General features: G+C 41.7%; 1 protein-coding gene across 11 annotated transcripts in view; it reads left to right on the top strand.

The window, feature by feature from the left end:
- Positions 1 to 19,586, top strand: part of shdb (Src homology 2 domain containing transforming protein D, b) — a 69,569-nt gene that overhangs the window by 4,192 nt on the left and 45,791 nt on the right. For 7 of the 11 annotated variants that reach the window (XM_058074357.1, XM_058074358.1, XM_058074356.1 and 4 more), the window contains exons 3-6: positions 3 to 2,570; positions 7,884 to 8,246; positions 10,053 to 10,203; positions 15,734 to 15,964. In XM_058074357.1, the coding sequence (XP_057930340.1) occupies positions 7,914 to 8,246; positions 10,053 to 10,203; positions 15,734 to 15,964 (715 nt within the window). In that variant the 5' untranslated portion in view covers positions 3 to 2,570; positions 7,884 to 7,913. The remainder of the gene's footprint in view (positions 1 to 2; positions 2,571 to 7,883; positions 8,247 to 10,052; positions 10,204 to 15,733; positions 15,965 to 19,586) is intronic. The other 4 variants (XM_058074350.1, XM_058074348.1, XM_058074355.1 and 1 more) reach the window with 4 other exon arrangements.

Raw genomic sequence — 19,586 nt, 5'->3', positions numbered from 1 at the left:
AGAAAGCGAGCTCATGAGAGTGGTGGAGAAAGGGAACATTTCAGGGGCCTTAATGGCTGTAGCACGCCATCCTGTGTGTCCTGGTGAAGCTGGGAGAGGAGAGGAGGCCACCCATTCCCACCCCTCTGTGTGAACAGTTTTGTTAGTGTCAGCGTTGGTGATACAGACCTGATGAAAGTCATCTTAAGAGCAGAGTAAAATTAGCTACAATGGAGCTTTAGCACATTTGGATCTGACAAAAAGTTTGTTTATCATAAGCAAAAAGGAGAAAAAAGTCTCCAAAGCAGAAGAAAAAGTTGTCTGAGTAGATCTCAGTAATGAGTAACTCCAGCGTTTTTGTTCTTTAGCCATGATTGATGGGAGTGTTTCCAGGAGGCTATTGAGAACATTGGTCCAAGTGGTGAAGATGGTTCACTAAGGGCATCAACTGTCTGGAACCATTTTTAGAAACCTCCCTTGCCATCCATCCCCAAATGTTCTCTATGGGATGTCAATCACGGGAAGATGCGGCATGGTCCAAAGGAGGTATGTTCTTCTCCCTGAAGAAATCTAGCCAGCATTGGGAACTGCAGTGTTGTCCTGTTGAAGAACCCAGCTGTTACCACAGCGACCAGGGCCCTCGCTCATGAGAACAACATCCGCATGTCACCACCGTTTGACGACCCTGCACCACTTGAAACTCCGTTGTTGTAATGATGGACCCCCTCCACTGTGTTGGGTAGAAAACATCTCAAGTGGGAGATGTTTTCCTTTGATTTGTGCATCCTGGCATTCCACCCACGGTCACACACTCTGCTATGATTGGTCACAGTGCTTCCTAACTATGAACTCCGCTCCTCTGTGATGTCACAAAGGAACAATTTTGCAACGCCCCCTGAAAGCGAGCGTTCAGAGGCATCCCAAACTTCTTTCAAGGCTCACTTCCAAATGTGCAAACCTCTTTATGTGAACCTTTGGCGTGGTTTAACACCAGAATACAACATTCTAACCACATAGGTTCCCTTTACGAATTTGATCAGGTCTGTATCATATTTACATGTTCAGTTAGTTGGAGACACTGACTTAATTACATAATGACGAGGTATGAATGTGAGTGTGAACGTTTGCCTATCTGTGCCTTGCCATCGGCTGGTGGTGTACCCGAAAGATTAGATGATTCGGACGGATCTTTCAAGGCACACAGAATATTGTATATAAACATGGAACCTACCAAAAGAAAGATTTGACTCCCATCTTTCACCAGGAAAAAAAAGTTTGTTTCTACCTTTTTCCGTTTTTTAGTAATCAGTATTAGAACATGGGTACGTTTCAGGAAAATATCAGTTCCCGACCAAGAAAAGCAGCTTTTTGTGAAAGGAATAACTTTCACTTTGACACAAATATCAAATATCTAAATCTCTAACTCTCCAAATAACTATTTGTTTACAAATAAACAGCATGAACTATTTACAATTTTCACATTTAAATTTGCCCTACAATGTGGAACCTTCAGTACGCGATACTCTGCTCCGCTCAGCTCTGTATGAATACGTTGGGATGGGGTGTGTATGATCATAAAAACGTATGATACATTTTTGCTACAGTTTTTCTGTTTTTTATGACATCTTTGTCTTATTTTTGTCTATTTATATCTACTGCATCGGGTAATAGAAGTGTATAAGTGACTATACGGGTGTTATTTCACGTCTCGAGGGCTCTAATGATGTCAAAAATTGTATTTAGAAGGGGGTAAGCACATTTTCTATGTCTTATTTTGGGTAATAGGAGTATAAAGGTGATTATAGGGGTGCTATTTCATGTCTAGAGAGCTCTAATCATGTCAAAATGGTATATAGAAGGGAGTAAACATTTTGTATGTCTTATTGTCTATGGTTATATCTACTATATTGGCTAATCAAAGTGGAAAGGTAATTGTAGGGGTGCTATTTCCCATCTAGAGGACTCTTATGTTAAAAAGCAAATTGAGAAGGGGGTTAACAGGCTTTCTATATCTTATATGTTTTATTTTGTCTGATTATGTCTACTATATTGGGTAATAGGAGTGGTTAGCATGTAGGCCACACAGTCATCTCATTTGATGGTGCTGATGCTCCAAATGATGCCAGAGATGAAGACCATCATGATGTCAGGTGGATAAATATTATTATGATTATATTCAATATAAACTCTGTGTGATATTTTAAGAGGGGTGCTCGTGTATGCAGATAATTGAGTGAATGAACGCTCCAGTGCTTCGTGGAAGATAATAGGACATTCCTCCTGGAGTGAAGCCCCTCCCCTTCCAACGCGGCGTGACTTTCTCTCCTTCCGCCAGCTGCTCCACACACTCCTACTCCTCACTCGGACCTTTACCTTCACCTCCTCCTTCTCCTCTCTGAGGATCCCCGCTGGATTTCTCCCACACCCTCGTTGCTCGTTGCCGCTTGAAAAGAAGAACCCCCCCCGGCAGGATAAAAGGCTCGGAAGCTGGTGGAAGACATTTATTTGTTCAGGGGCGACATGAGGGGAGGCGGAATAAAGCCTGCAAAGTGTGTGAGAGGCTGAGCAGGCTGGCGCCGCCGACGCTGCTGGTGAGTCGATGTGCGCTTCCTTGCTTATTATTACATCTTTTTCACCGCTTTTATCCTCAACGAGCGGAAACCTGTTGGCTTTGGACAAGTTTAGTACAGATTGCATGTCATGCAGCTTGGGATTGCTATGATTTGTTGTCTGGATTCGCCATGCTCATTTTGTCAAAGTGCAGCCTTGGGGCAAAGTTCACATAGCAAAACAAAAGGAAGGCTGCTGCTTTACCTCAAGTGTCCGTTTCATTTCATTTGCCGATATCGTCCAGCCATGTCCGATACCAATATCAGCCGATACCGATATGTGTAACACATATAGCAGGGGTCTCAAACTCAATTTACTTGGGGCCACTGGAGCTCGGGTCTGGGTGAGACTGGGCCGCATCAGGTTTTACAAAAAAATCAAAAATCAACGCATTTATTAAAAACAAAAAAATTATCTACAATAAAAGCTCTGATAAAACATCCCACTGTTCTCAAATATCTTACTTTTTATTTTTATACACAAAATAAGATGAAAAATAATAAACAAATCAAGAATAAAGTAAATCAATCAATCAGTAATAAATAAATAAATATAATAATAATAATAAAACGGCAAATAATAAAAACTTAACAAAGCACATATAGTTGGTGGGTAGACAAATGATTTTTTTCAGATTAAAATGAACAAAGCATTATTAGAGCCCTGTAGACATGACAAAACACGACTATAGTCACATTTATACTCTTTTTATTTACAACATATTGCGCAACTGCAGGGTCTTGAGACACATGCTAACTCGCAAACTAGAGAGCTAGCGACCTAAATGGTAGCCTTCAAGTTATTTCCTTTCAACTTAAATAGCCAAAAACTTACCACTTCCACACGGATAGGGAGGATAACTATTAACAGTTATTTAACCTTTAACATGAACATGAATCAAACGTAATAATTTTTCTGGGTACATGATACCATACAGCATCCATATCAAACTTGCACGGGCCGCACTAACATTAAACTTTCATATCAAGGCGGGGGCCTCAAACTAGTGTCCTGCGGGCAGCATTTGGCCCACGGGCCGCATGTTTGAGACCTCTTACGTATAGTATGTGTTGTATACAGCATTGTTTATACACTGGTTTTCATGATTGGGGGAAAAAAACCCATACAGATATCTTGAGTAAAAACACAATCGACACACAAATACTCCACTAAAAAACAAACAAAAACAATCACAACAACAACAATAATAATAATAATAATAATAATAAACAACTCCAACCACAATGATAAAAAGCATTATGCCAACAGCAACAAGCAACAATAAGTACAGTCTTGATATGAAAGTTTAATGTTAGTGCGGCCCGCGCAAGTTTGATATGGATGCTGTATGGTATCATGTACCCAGAAAAAATTATTACGTTTGATTCATGTTCATGTTAAAGGTTAAATAACTGTTAATAGTTATCCTCCCTATCCGTGTGGAAGTGGTAAGTTTTTGGCTATTTAAGTTGAAAGGAAATAACTTGAAGGCTACCGTTTAGGTCGCTAGCTCTCTAGTTTGCGAGTTAGCATGTGTCTCAAGACCCTGCAGTTGCGCAATATGTTGTAAATAAAAAGAGTATAAATGTGACTATAGTCGTGTTTTGTCATGTCTACAGGGCTCTAATAATGCTTTGTTCATTTTAATCTGAAAAAAATCATTTGTCTACCCACCAACTATATGTGCTTTCTTAAGTTTTTGTTATTATTATTATATTTATTTATTTATTACTGATTGATTGATTTTCTTTATTCTTGATTTGTTTATTTATTTTTCATCTTATTTTGTGTAGAAAAATAAAAAGTAAGATATTTGAGAACAGTGGAATGTTTTATCAGAGCTTTAGGTATATTTAAGTTTATTCATTTTTCTTTTTTTAATAAATGCGTTTTTTTTTTTGTGGAAAACCTGATGCGGCCCAGTCTCGCCCAGACCCTAGCTCCAGTGGCCCCCAAGTAAATTGAGTTTGAGACCCCTGGTCTACAGTATGTCATAAATTCATATCATATTTCTAAATAATCACACTAACTCCACAGAGTCTTAGGGTGTATTTTGAAATGACCCCCTTCTACCAAGTACTACCCCTCACACATGCCTGTGCCGTGTTTCTAGTCCAAGGACAAACAGTGCAAACAGTCACTTGGACGACAATTGCTCCGAAGTTGGGCTTTGTCACCAGACCAGACGATACACGAGATTTCCACATGATGAATGAACAAAATGGATAATGATATATTGCAATATTGCAACACTTTTCCACATTTTGTGTGTATGCTTGCGGCCCCGCCTCCACCCACCCAGACAAAGGGCTTACTCCGTTCATGCCGTTGTTCCACAGAACAAACGAGAGTGCGTAGATGTACGTCTAATCCCGGTTCCAGGGTTTTATAACCCAGGGGGTTTCAAAGTGTCCGTCCAGTGAGTAGGTAGGAAAAAACCGCCACAAAATAATCTCCAAAAAAAATCTGTTTTTGAGGAAATGTGTGAGGCCCCAACTGAGTGTCATAACCCAGGTTTTAGTGTCTGTCCTATGAGTGGGCAGGGCAGAAAACGCCACTAAATATGCTGCAGAAAATCATATTTTCAGGAAATTGATGAATCCCCAACTGAGTGTCATAAGCCAGGGGGTTTTAGTGTCTAGCCAGTGAACTGGTCAGCAGAAACCACCAACAATATTCTCCAGAAAATCAGTTTTTCAAGAAAGGTAAGGCCCCAACTGAGGGTCATGTTTCAAAGTGTCCGTCCAATGAGGGGGTAGGCAGAAACTGCCACAAAATACGCTCCAGAAAATCACATTTTCAGGAAATAGATGAAGCCAAACTGAGTGTCATAAACCAGGGAGTTTTAGTGTCTAGCCAGTGAACTGGTCAGCAGAAACCACCAACAATATTCTCCAGAAAATCAGTGTCCGTCCAGTGTCCGATCAAAGTGTCCGTCCAATGAGGGGGTAGAGAGAAACTGCCACAAAATACGCTCCAGAAAATCACATTTTCAGGAAATAGATGAAGCCCCAACTGAGTGTCATAAACCAGGGGGTTTTAGTGTCTAGCCAGTGAACTGGTCAGCAGAAACCACCAACAATATTCTCCAGAAAATCAGTGTCCGATCAAAGTGTCCGTCCAATGAGGGGGTAGGCAGAAACTGCCACAAAATACGCTCCAGAAAATCACATTTTCAGGAAATAGATGAAGCCCCAACTGAGTGTCATAAACCAGGGGGTTTTAGTGTCTAGCCAGTGAACTGGTCAGCAGAAACCACCAACAATATTCTCCAGAAAATCAGTGTCCGTCCAGTGTCCGATCAAAGTGTCCGTCCAATGAGGGGGTAGGCAGAAACTGCCACAAAATACGCTCCAGAAAATCACATTTTCAGGAAATAGATGAAGTCCCAACTGAGTGTCATAAACCAGGGGGTTTTAGTGTCTAGCCAGTGAACTGGTCAGCAGAAACCACCAACAATATTCTCCAGAAAATCAGTTTTTCAAGAAAGGTAAGGCCCCAACTGAGGGTCATGTTTCAAAGTGTCTGTCCAATGAGGAGTTAGGCAGAAACTGCCACAAAATACGCTCCAGAAAATCACATTTTCAGGAAATAGATGAATCCCCAACTGAGTGTCATAAACCAGGGGGTTTTAGTGTCCAGCCAGTGAACTGGTCAGCAGAAACCACCAACAATATTACTCCATAAAATCAGTGTCCGTCTAGTGTCCAATCAAAGTGTACGTCCAATGAGGGGGTAGGCAGAAACTGCCACAAAATACGCTCCAGAAAATCACATTTTCAGGAAATAGATGAAGCCCCAACTGAGTGTCATAAACCAGGGGGTTTTAGTGTCTAGCCAGTGAACTGGTCAGCAGAAACCACCAACAATATTCTCCAGAAAATCGGTTTTTCAAGAAAGCTAAGGCCCCAAATGAGTGTCATGTTTCAAAGTGTCCGTCCAATGAGGGGTTGGGCAGAAACTGCCACAAAATACGCTCCAGAAAATCACATTTTCAGGAAATAGATGAATCCCCAACTGAGTGTCATAAACCAAGGGGTTTTAGTGTCTAGCCAGTGAACTGGTCAGCAGAAACCACCAACAATATTCTCCAGAAAATCAGTTTTTCAAGAAAGGTAAGGCCCCAACTGAGGGTCATGTTTCAAAGTGTCCGTCCAATGAGGGGGTAGGCAGAAACTCCCACAAAATACGCTCCAGAAAATCATATTTTCAGGAAATTGATGAATCCCCAACTGAGTGTCATAAACCAGAGGGTTTTAGTGTCTAGCCAGTGAACTGGTCAGCAGAAACCACCAACAATATTCTCCATAAAATCAGTGTCCGTCCAATGAGGGGGTAGGCAGAAACTGCCACAAAATACGCTCCAGAAAATCATATTTTCAGGAAATTGATGAATCCCCAACTGAGTGTCATAAGCCAGGGGGTTTTAGTGTCTAGCCAGTGAACTGGTCAGCAGAAACCACCAACAATATTCTCCAGAAAATCAGTTTTTCAAGAAAGCTAAGGCCCCAACTGAGTGTCATGTTTCAAAGTGTCTGTCCAATGAGGGGTTAGGCAGAAACTGCCACAAAATACGCTCCAGAAAATCACATTTTCAGGAAATAGGTGAAGCCCCAACTGAGTGTCATAAACCAGGGGGTTTTAGTGTCTAGCCAGTGAACTGGTCAGCAGAAACCACCAACAATATTCTCCATAAAATCAGTGTCCGTCCAATGAGGGGGTAGGCAGAAACTGCCACAAAATACGCTCCAGAAAATCATATTTTCAGGAAATTGATGAATCCCCAACTGAGTGTCATAAGCCAGGGGGTTTTAGTGTCTAGCCAGTGAACTGGTCAGCAGAAACCACCAACAATATTCTCCAGAAAATCAGTTTTTCAAGAAAGCTAAGGCCCCAACTGAGTGTCATGTTTCAAAGTGTCTGTCCAATGAGGGGTTAGGCAGAAACTGCCACAAAATACGCTCCAGAAAATCACATTTTCAGGAAATAGATGAAGCCAAACTAAGTGTCATAAACCAGGGGGTTTTAGTGTCTAGCCAGTGAACTGGTCAGCAGAAACCACCAACAATATTCTCAAGAAAATTGTTTTTTCAAGAAAGCTAAGGCCCAAAATGAGTGTCATGTTTCAAAGTGTCCGTCCAATGAGGGGGTAGGCAGAAACTGCCACAAAATACGCTCCAGAAAAAATCACATTTTCAGGAAATAGGTGAGGCCCCAGGTGATATTCTCTGAGGGCAGCGCTCACTGTGCCACACTCCTGAAATAACCTACCTGTCCTTGTCTTGCCCTTCCAGTCTCTTCTACCGCACGGAAGCAGAGGCGCGATGGCAAAGTGGCTCAAAGACTACCTGAGTTTTGGCAGCAGGAAGGTGCCCCCGCAACCTCCCACGCCGGACTACACAGAAAGCGAGATCCTGAAAGCCTACCGCCTCCAGAGGGAACTTGACTTTGAGGATCCGTATGAGGACGCAGAAAACCGATCCAGGGCCGAATCCGGGACGTCGGAACCTGCCACCCCGGTGTACGGCTCGCCCATGAAGTCCTCCAGCCCAGACGTGAAATCTCCCAAACACAGACTCATCAAAGTGGACTCACAGGACCTGGGGCGAACTAAGATCCTGCTGAGCGCCATCTCCTTAGATGATCAGCAAGAACCGGTAAGAACCTCAGCATGTCTCTCTCAGCGGGAGGTGACAAATGGAGCGTGTGAGAGCGGATGGAGGGAAAGGGTGGAAGCACTTTCCCGACACTCTCTTGTCTCATTTACCGTCACCGTGACAGCTTTATTGATCCCGCTCCGCCAGCCAATGTGTGGCGCAAATATGTTAGCATACATTTTGGAACATCTACCGTGGAAGGATGAGATAAGGATGGATGGGCAGGAACAGTCTGTCAAATTAGAGGCGGTGACGATCCCTTGGGTTTAAACCTCCTGTCAATAAAAAATAGTCTGGGCGCCACAAGATTTTGCAAGATTAAAACGTGACAAGATTTTGACTTTAGGTGCAGTGATTCTGTAATAACTGAGACAAAGGCACATAGTCCAGGTTTGTGCCAAAGCCTGTGTGTGGATGTGGATGACCATATGGTTAGCTTTGTAGCCATTACTGAGCCAGTGAAGCCACCGTTTCCCTCATGAATTACGACTCTCAGTGAATACATTAGTTCCATTTGGGCATCCAAATACGGAGGACGCTCTTATGTCGTTTTATGCCTTTTTATGTCGATTATGTCTAAGACAGGAAGACATTTTTATTATCGCTAAATATAACATCTGCAACAGCAATGTTTTGTTGTTGTTTGCAAACAAGTGTGACAATATTAGCGTAGCAAGCGTCCGAGTGGGGATGTGCTGCTTTGTCTGCACTCTGCCAGCATTCATCAGCAACAATGCCTTTTTCTTCAGCTTCTCGTCTTCACTACGAATACCCGGTGGTCTTATATGAAGAGCTTGCAACCAAAAGGCGCTAAATCCATTTTGACTGATTTCGAGAAAATCAATGATTTTTAATTACGCACATATCAATCTATTTGGTCATCAAGTCTATATTGCAAATGAAAGAGCTATCAATATAGGTCATAAAAATGCATGCTATAAAAATCCTGCACACACCATGTATTTTATATATATTTTTTAATTAATTCTTTTTCGGATTTAGCGCCTTTTGGCTGAAATAAATTTGAAGTCACCTTTAACTTCTTCAATGGCATTGTTGTAAAAGAACGTAAGGTGCTTTAATGTGCTGTGCTAATAAAATAATTACAACACAGAAGCCATTCTCAACATACAATACAAAATAATTATTATGAATTAAATTAATAAAAATGTTATTAAAAGCAGTGCTCATATTTTTGATGCACCATGAAGGTGACAGTGACAAAAATCATCTCATTCCAAACTCTTTACATTGTATGTTTTTTAGTACAAGTAAAATAATGTTTCTCATGAAAGTTGGAGGTGTCAAGGTAGAGACATGCCTTTTATGGCGTAAAAAAAACTTCCATGTTACAGAATACTGTAAAAACACAATTTGTGTTCTCCTGAATTGCATAACATACTGTAACTATCATACGTGTACTTCATGTACACAAACAAAACAGGATGCGCACTGATACTGGCTTTCTGTATGTGCAGTGCCAATTGTATTCTTCTCTCTGATTGGTCAGATTATCAATAGATGGGAAACTTGGGCCAATCAGAATAAAGAATAAAGAAAGGGATTTAGCTCCTTTTGGTTGAAATCTGAAATGGAAATAGCGCCTTTTGGTTGAAAGCATAAATTTCACATCACTTTTTTTCACATTTTTTAAAATGATTTCAAGACCAAAATATGTGATTTGGATACACATGACAGAGGTCTATTAAACTCATGAAAAACATGCAACTTAGTGAAAATTGGATTTAGCGCCTTTTGGTTGCAAGCTCTTCATATGCTGAAATATCTTCTGTCCTTTTTTATTAGACGGTGCCGTCCGCTCCCCTGGCAGGGGACACGGATTATTCAGACCCTTTTGATGCCCGGTTGGACCATCGACCAGAGCCGGATGTGAGACCGGTTCCCTCTGAGAACAATGGCTACATGGAACCTTATGAGGCCCAAAGAGTCATAACGGGTTAGTGAAACAATGAAGTACTGATTATGCTTTTCATGTTACACAATGGGAAGGGTTTCGAGTTTTATCCTGTAATTTCATCCCATTATTTGTCAAAAAAATACGCACATTAACATTCATGTTTTGCGTAACGTCGGTCGGTGACGGTGATTGACATGGCATGGTGCTATAGGACAGCCTTGGAACATTTGGTGTTAGCATGCTAGCATTTTAGGTAATTTACTCATTTCTAAATGCAAATACACACATGGCATTATGTAGGAACACTGTAGGACAGCCATGGAACATTTGGTGCTAGCATGCTAATTGTTTGCATGTTCACATTTTAGCTAATTTACTAATTTCTAAATGCAATGCAATGGTGTACGAACATGCTAGGAGAGCCTTCGAACTTTTGGTGTAAGCATGCCATTTGTTAGCATGCTAGCTTTTTACCTAATTTACTAATTTCTAAATACACTAATACACACGGCATGGCGTAGGGACACTATAGGATAGCCTTGGAACTTTTGGTGTTAGCATGCTAGCATTTTAGGTAATTGACTCATTTCTAAATGCAAATACACACATGGCATTATGTAGGAACACTATAGGACAGCCTTGGAACCTTTGGTGCTAGCATGCTAATTGTTTGCATGTTCACATTTTAGCTAATTTACTAATTTCTAAACGCAATGCAATGGTGTACGAACATGATAGGACAGCCTTTGAACTTTTGGTGTAAGCATGCCATTTGTTAGCATGCTAGCATTTTTTTACCTAATTTACTAATTTCTAAATACACAAATACACACGGCATGGTGTAGGGACAGTATAGGACAGCCTTGGAACGTATGCTGTTACCATGCTAGCATTTTAGGTAATTGACTCATTTCTAAATGCGAATACACACATGACATTATGTAGGAACACTGTAGGACAGCCATGGAACATTTGGTGCTAGCATGCTAATTGTTTGCATGTTCACATTTTAGCTCATTTACTAATTTCTAAATGCAATGCAATGGTGTACGAACATGCTAGGACAGCCTAGAACTTTTGGTGTCAGCATGCCATTTGTTAGCATGCTAGCATTTTACCTAATTTACTAATTTCTAAATACACAAATACACACAGCATGGCGTAGGAACACTATAGGACAGCCTTGGAACTTTTGGTGTTAGCATGCTAGCATTTTAGGTAATTGACTCATTTCTAAATGCAAATACACACATGGCATTATGTAGGAACACTGTAGGACAGCCTTGGAACATTTGGTGCTAGCATGCTAATTGTTTGCATGTTCACATTTTAGCTCATTTACTAATTTCTAAATGCAATGCAATGGTGTACGAACATGCTAGGACAGCCTTCAAACTTTTGGTGTAAGCATGCCATTTGTTAGCATGCTATCATGTTTTACCTAATTTACTAATTTCTAAATACACAAATACACACGGCATGGTGTCGGGACACCATAGGACAGCTTTGGAACGTATGGTGTTAGCATGCTAATTCTTAGCATTTTAGCCTTGTATCTAATTTAGTCATTTCTAATAGCATGTTAGCCTTGTATCTAATTTATTTGAGTCATTTCTAAATGCATATACACACATGGCATGGTGTAGTGACACTACAGAACTGCCTTGGAACATTTTGTGCTAGCGTGCTAATCGTTAGTATATTTGCATTTTAGCTAATTTACTCATTTCTAAATGCAAATACAAAAATGGCATGGTGTAGGAACAATATAGGATAGCCTTCGAACTTTTGGTGTTAGCATGCTATTTTTTAGCCTGCTTGCATTTGACCTAATTTACTAATTTTTAAATGCAAATACACACGGCATGGTGTAGGAACACTATAAGACAGCCTTAAAAATTGGTGTTAGCATGCTAATTGTCAGTATGTAAGCCTTCTATGTAATTTAGTAATTTTGAAATGCGCATACACACATGGCATGGTGTAGTGACAGTATAGAACTGCCTTGGAACGTTTGGTGCTAGCGTGCTGATTGTTAGCATGTTTGCATTTTAGCTCATTTACTCATTTCTAAATGCAAATACAAACATGGCATGGTATAGGAACACTATAGAACTGCCTTGGAATTTTTCGTGTTAGCATGCTAATCGTTACCCTTTTAGCTAATTTACTAATTTCTAAATGCAAATACAAAAATGTCCTGTTGCAGGGACACTACAGAACTGCCTTGGCACTTTCAGCACCTTGTGCTAGTTTGCTAGGTGGTAGCATGCTAACTGTTAGCATGGTAGAATTTTAACTAATTTACTAAAGTCTAAATGTAAATCCAGACATAACATGATGTAGGGACACTTCGGGGCTGCCTTGTCGTTATTTGGCACTATCTTGCTAGGAAGGATGTACTGTACACAAAAACTCAACATTTCAGGAATACAAGTAGTACGTAGACTGAGGAGTACCTCTAATTCTTTTTTGTCTGAGTTGTTGCCCCTGGGGTCTTCCACCGCCAAGCCTCCCTCCCGCATCATCTCACTCGCATCTCCCGTTTTCCATTTGTATCTCCTCCTGTAACATCTCTGTCTGCCTGTTCCTGCCTCAGCCATTTAGCGTTAAAGTCCTCTCCAACGCCACCATCATCCCTCCTCCTCCTTCCCCGATATCTGCCTTCATCTTGAGGGCTCTCCTCAGCCCCGAGGGGAGTCTGGCTGTCTGTGTAATCGCTCTTTTAGCAAATGATTGTCCTGCCCCTTCTGTGATGCCGCTAACGCTGCCTCATTGGCGGTCCAATGAGATGTTAATGTCGAGATTTAACAAATGCACGCTCCGTTCCTTTGCCCTGTAATTGCAGATGGGTTGCAATCGCAGATCTCAAAGCGTTTTTTTTTCTTGTAGCAGCTGGATGGAGACACTGGGGAGTTTAGACAAGCATTGTCTCGTTCCTTTTATGGCCTTAGAAGTGGGCTTTATTGGTCTTTTTCACAGCTTTTGTACAGGAAGAACCCATGAGACCAGATACACTTAGATGTACATATAAAGCATTACGACTCATTTGTGAATTAATGTATACTACAGTAAACCTCGGATATATCGGATTCGGATATATCGGAAAAAAAAAACGGACATAAAAAAGAACCGATTTTTCTGTAATGCATTTCCAATAAAAATTCATTGCATATATCGGATTTTTTATAACGGATTTCGCCTATTTCGGACAAAATCTCCAGTCCCGTTCCAATGCATTTCCATGAAATTTCCCTCGCATATATCGGATGGCCGCATCGTGGCGCTCCGATTCGCCGAATCGTGACAGGCCGCAATACGACGTCATTTGCAGCGTTTGCAGCGTTGCCTGCGCGTCCAGGTACATTGGAAACATAGTCAAGGAAGTGCCTTTTTATAACAGATAAAATCCGATTTACGCATATACCGGATATAAATCCGATATATGCGTAAAACAGACATTTTCCGGTATACGCATATAACGGATTTCGCTTATATCGGACAAAACCAGTGGGAACAATTGAATCCGATATATCCGAGGTTTACTGTACAACTGTCCACTGTGCTTGTGTTTGTTCACAGTTGACAGTTTTAGTATTTCTAAGGTGCTTCCATTTGGTCCATTTATATGTCTCAAAGGCTAGCTTGTTTTTCTAACAAAGACAATGATACATTGTGGTGGTCTATAACAGTGTTTCCCGACATTTTTGTCTTGTCATACCATGAGCAGTTATTGAGGAGTTTACTTCACCGACATTTTGCAATTATAGTTCATCTTAATTAGAGATGCACGGTATCTCGTTACCGATAACATCTACTTTTTAAATTTCTGTGTCGCGTTAGTGCACACGTGGAGGTAAGAGGGATTGGAAGAAATTAGGATTGGATTAATTTAGTCCTAATAAAATATGACGTGGAGAACCAGAGTATAGGGGGGAGGAGCCACCTGCCGTGGCCCAGCAAGGTGCACTGTATTGGGACACACGCTCCAAGCAGCCGGTGTGCCGCTACGGAGGTCTCTTTTCTGTTTCATGTGGCTGATAAGGTTTTATTGTGTACTCTGAGTACCCGGAGAAAAGCCACGTACACGCGGAGAACATGCAAACTCCAACCCAGGTCTTTCCATCTCGCGTCTGCGTGGCCTACATGCTAACCACTCATCCACCGTACAGCCCTCACTTGGAGCTATTTTTATCAAATGTATCGGTATGATGTTATAATTTCTCTGTATTGGCCTGACTGTGTTATGCCCTCCTAATATTAATTGATTTTACCAAGACACAATTTTGACCTTGCAAATGGCCATAAAATGTCCACACTGATTCTAAAGTCCATATTTTTTCTCGTGTCTCAATACTTTTGCACATGTGTCTGCCTTGAAGCGTTCGACAAGGCTTTGAAAGCATCATAATTTTCTCTTCACTTTAGTTTCTGAGAGTGAAAATCTGCCCTCCAGTCCCTGGTATCATCCTGCATGCATCTTTATGTCCCAGACCCCCCCCCCCCATCCTCTCACCTTCCTTGGAAGATCACTGTTTTCTCTCCCTCCCCACTGCGTGCTTGTGTTCCCCTCCATCATGTTTCCCATGGATATCTCATTTTATTCCCTACAAGCGTGTTTTTATGGCACCGCCTTCATCTTCGCCATCTCCCGGCAGGCCCGCCGACACCTCGGGTCCCCCAGCGAGCGCAGGTAGAGCGGCGTCCTGCGCTGCCGTGCTTCTGTCACCATGACTTAACATCAAACGCTGACAGATAGCGTGCGTACACACTCACCCCCCCCCATCCCACCATCGTCTCCTCCTCCTGCTCTCACCCGCCTGTTATTGCCTCGCTCCTCGGCGCTGCCTCCATTTTCCTTTCCCTTCCCAGCCTCATGGCCTTTCCCCAGGGCCTCCCTTTGGTCGCCATGGTGACTGCCGGGCAGCCCGATGGTGGTGTCTTATGGTGTGAAGGTTAAAGTTGCCCGCTGCCTTTCGCCATTGACGACTTCTATTCCATCCTGCTTTTCTTTGCAAAGCTGCAGGCTGTGGACACAAAAGATGCCGACTCCTTCATTTTCCCTTTGGTGCCACCTGTTTAAACGGGCGCATTTTTGAGGTCATCAGATAAGCGTTGAGGCGGCTGGTGATGAGGTGCAGGAATCTGATTAACTTCCCTTGCTCGCGTCAAGAATCCTTTTGTCCCACGGCCATCTTTGACTCCAAGAAATAGTCCTCAGCGGGTCCCTGCTGAGAAAGAGATGAACATTTTCATGGGGATGGTGTTGAGAGCGGTGTTAGATTGCTGCCGGGGGGGTAGTCGTGGGGATGAGTGGGGGGTTGGGGGGGCGGGGGGGGGGGGGGGGGGTGCCGCTTTTTATGCTGCTTGGCATTGGAGCCCAAAGCCTTGTTAAGCCCCCAATATGAGATTCTGAACCCTCCGCAAGCTGCTCAAATATCATTTGTCCTGCTTCTTTCATTCTAGTCCGCTCTCAACAGGCGTTCTCGGTGACAAAGTATTGCGGATTTTTTTTTTACATGAGCATGTAATTTTATGATCTGAGGGTGCTTTGCGTCTGCTTTGACAGAGCTGCAGCGTGGCCCAGGGGCAGGCGTGGGAGGACGGGCACGGGGCGGACTACAGTTGTATGACACCCCTTACGAAGATGCACGAGGCCAGTCGCTGGGCTTTACGTTCGGGGACACCCAGGAGGAGGGCAAGGAGAGCAGCAGGCTGCCGCAAGACGACGAAAGACCGGCAGACGAGTATGACCAACCTTGGGAATGGAAGAAGGACCACATCTCCAAAGCGTTTGCAGGTAGGATTGGTTCATTAAACCTGAGCCTTCTGACCCTCACACGGTGGAATACACGGAGAAACACAATTTATGTGTACAGTAAACCTCGGATATATCGGACTCGGATATATCGGAAATTCGCTCACAACGGACAGATAAAAAAGAAGCGATTTTTCTGTAATGCATTTCCAATAAAAATTCATTGCATATATCGGATTTTTTATAACGGATTTCGCCTATTTCGGACAAAATCTCCAGTCCCGTTCCAATGCATTTCCATGAAATTTCCCTCGCATATATCGGATGGCCGCATCGTGGCGCTCCGATTCGCCGAATCGTGACAGGCCGCTATACGACGTCATTTGCAGCGTTTGCAGCGTTGCCTGCGCGTCCAGGTACATTGGAAACATAGTCAAGGAAGTGCCTTTTTATAACGGATAAAATCCCATTTACGCATATACCGGATATAAATCCCATATATGCGTAAAACGGACATTTTCCGGTATACGCATATAACGGATTTCGCTTATATCGGACAAAACCAGTGGGAACAATTGAATCAGATATATCCGAGGTTTACTGTACTTGCTATTCCATGAGGCGTAATGCATTTCATTGCACACAGAAAGGGGGAGGGGGGTCCAAGTGATTACCCGGCGAGATTCCTGCCTAAATGGGTTGCAAATCCACACAGAAACCCGGGGGTCATGGGATATTGCCACACCTGCATACGCTTTCACTTCGCCAGAAAAACGTGTTTAGTCCTTTTTCCTTGCACTAATCAACAAGCTTCAAGGCAATCACACTCTGTGTGTTTCTTGCCTAAATGGGTTGCAAGGCAAACATGCAACATTGCCAAAGGTGTGTGTGCTTTCACACAATGACTGTGTATGTCTCGTCATTACGCCTTGAAGTAACTAGAAGGGTGCTCCAAGTGATTAGCGGGGTTCCTGCCTAAACGGGCTGCAGAGTAAATCGACACGGAACCCGGCAAAATGGAATGTTCCTACACTGTGTGTGCTTTCGCAGAATGACAAACACAGTTTTTATGTGTGCAGAATATCTCAGCTGTATTTCTACAACCGTGTACACTTTCACATACCGTCGCTACACCTTGAAGTAATGGATGCATAAGGCATTTCACTTAAACCAGCATGCATCTCAAGTGATTCAGACCCAACTAGTTTCCTGCCTAAACGGGTTGCAGAGCAAATTAACTTAGGGTAGCATGATATTGTGCACTAATGTATGTGTTATTGTTATGCCCTGAAGTAACCAGCACGGGGGTCCAAGTTATTCAGGCCCAGCAAGTTTCCTGCTTAAATGGGTTGCAGAGCAAATAGTCACAGAATACCCCAGCAATTGTGATGTTTGTACATTTTCACGCAAAGAGAAACAGTTTGTGTGTACCTTGAAGTCATGCATGCATAATGCATTTCACTTTCATTTTGGGTCCGGCAGCTACTTTCTTGCCTAAATGGGTTGCAAAGCAAATTGACACAGGACCCAGGAAAGTGGTACTTTGCCAAAAGCTGTTTTCTTTCACACAATGACAAACACAGTTGTATGCTGTATGTGAGGTTGTTATGCTGTGGGGTAACCAGCAGGGGGCTGAAAGTGAATTAGGCCCCGCTAGTTCCTTGCCTAAATGGGTTGCAGAGCAACTTGATATGGAGCCCATATTGCCAAAGCTGTGTTTGCTTTCACAGAATGGCAAACGCAGTTTGTATGTGCAATCGTTACGCCTTAAAGTAACCAGCAGGGAGCGCCAAGTAATTCAGGACTAGCAAGTTTCCTGCTTAAACGGGTTGCAGAGCAAATGGACAAAGAACCCAGCAAACGGGGACACAGAGAAACAGCATTTGTATGTGTACTCCAGGGGTGGGCAAACTACGGCCCGGGGGCCACGTGCGGCCCACCAAGCGTTTGAATCCGGCCCGCCAGTTAGTCTAAGTATTTCTAAGTATTTCTACTTCAACATATGTACATGCTGGCAACGTGACTGGTCGGATGTCTTATTCAGTAACAAAAAAACAACAAACAAAAAACTGTAAAATTCAATTTCGTAGTTTGATGTGGTCTGATGTTTACAGTGCGCTGGAAAAAAAGGTACATTTATTTATTTGTTTGTTTGTTTTTTTGTATATATTTATTTTATTTACAAATATTTACATATTTACAACCTATAGCTAATAGTATGACACTTACAGATAAAATTAGACAAATAATTCAAAGTGGACTGTTGGTATTATATGCATAAAATAGTGTGTGTGTCAAATACATATATAGAAATGTATTTATTTATTTTGGATTTATTTATTTTGGATTTATTTCTATTTATGTCTTTTTTTTATTATATACTGTTGGTATTATAAGCATAAAATAGTGTGTGTCAAATACATATATAGAAATTTATTTATTTATGTATTTATTTTTTATTTATTTATTTTTTATTTATTTCTATTGGTGTATTTTTATTATTATATATTTATTTTATGTACAAATATTTACATATTTACAACATATAGCTAATTGTATGACACTTTTACAGATAAAATTAGACAAATAATTCAAAGTGGACTGTTGGTATTATAAGCATAAAATAGTGTGTGTGTCAAATACATATATAGAAATTTATTTATTTATGTATCTATTTATGTATTTATTTTTTAATATTTTTATTTATTTATTTATTTTTTTAATTTCTATTCATGTTTTTTATATATTTATTTTATTTACAAATATTTACATATTTACAACATATAGCTTATAGCATGACACTTTTACAGATAAAATTAGACACATAATTCAAGGTGGACTGTTAGTATTATAAGCATAAAAATAGTGTGTGTGTCAAATATATTTTGCCCCCCCCCCCCCCCCCATCGGACAGTTTTTGTAAACTCAACACGGCCCACGGGTCAAAAAGTTTGCCCACCCCTGGTGTAGTCACTAGGCCAAGAAGCAATGGAGGCATATTGCATTTCACTTTAACCAATCGGTGGTCCCAGTGATTTGGGCCCAGAAGCTACTTTCTTGCCTGAATGGGTTGGAAAGCAAATAAATACCACACCCAGCAAAGGGGGATATTTCCACATTTGTGTGCGCTTTCACACCATAAATAAATAAACATAGTTAATATGTGTAGTTGTTACGCCTTGACGTAACCAGCAGGGGGTCTGACTGGTTTCCTCCCTAGATGGGTTGCAGACAAACTGACACAGAACCCATGGAAGCCAGATATTTCCACAATGGGATGTGCTTTCTCACAGTGACGCAATCAATGGGAATATTGTGTGTGATGGTTTAGCTACGGCAACAATGCATGTAAATGGCAGCCTTTCCAGGCGGCGTAAAAAGGGGTTATCGTCTTGATTTACCCATCAAGGGCAATGGCCATTATTAGTTGTGAAGCTCATCATCCATCATGCTGAGAGAACACAACAAATCAATATCTAATCCTAATCAAGCATACAGTGCCAGATATTCCTGTGGAAAGCTTTTTCCCGGGACTATTCCAAAGAATTACGGATGGCGTGTGTGGGGGTGGGAGTTGTTCACCTCCCTTTTGTGTTGAAAGTGAAATTCTTATCTCATTGTCCTGGTGTCATCTTGCTGAGTTTCCACCATGAGAGTTCCCGCC

This window comes from Doryrhamphus excisus, chromosome 5 (genome assembly GCF_030265055.1).
Source record: "Doryrhamphus excisus isolate RoL2022-K1 chromosome 5, RoL_Dexc_1.0, whole genome shotgun sequence".
Classification (NCBI taxonomy): Eukaryota; Metazoa; Chordata; class Actinopteri; order Syngnathiformes; family Syngnathidae; genus Doryrhamphus; species Doryrhamphus excisus.
This window is presented reverse-complemented; position numbering and strand designations above follow the sequence as displayed.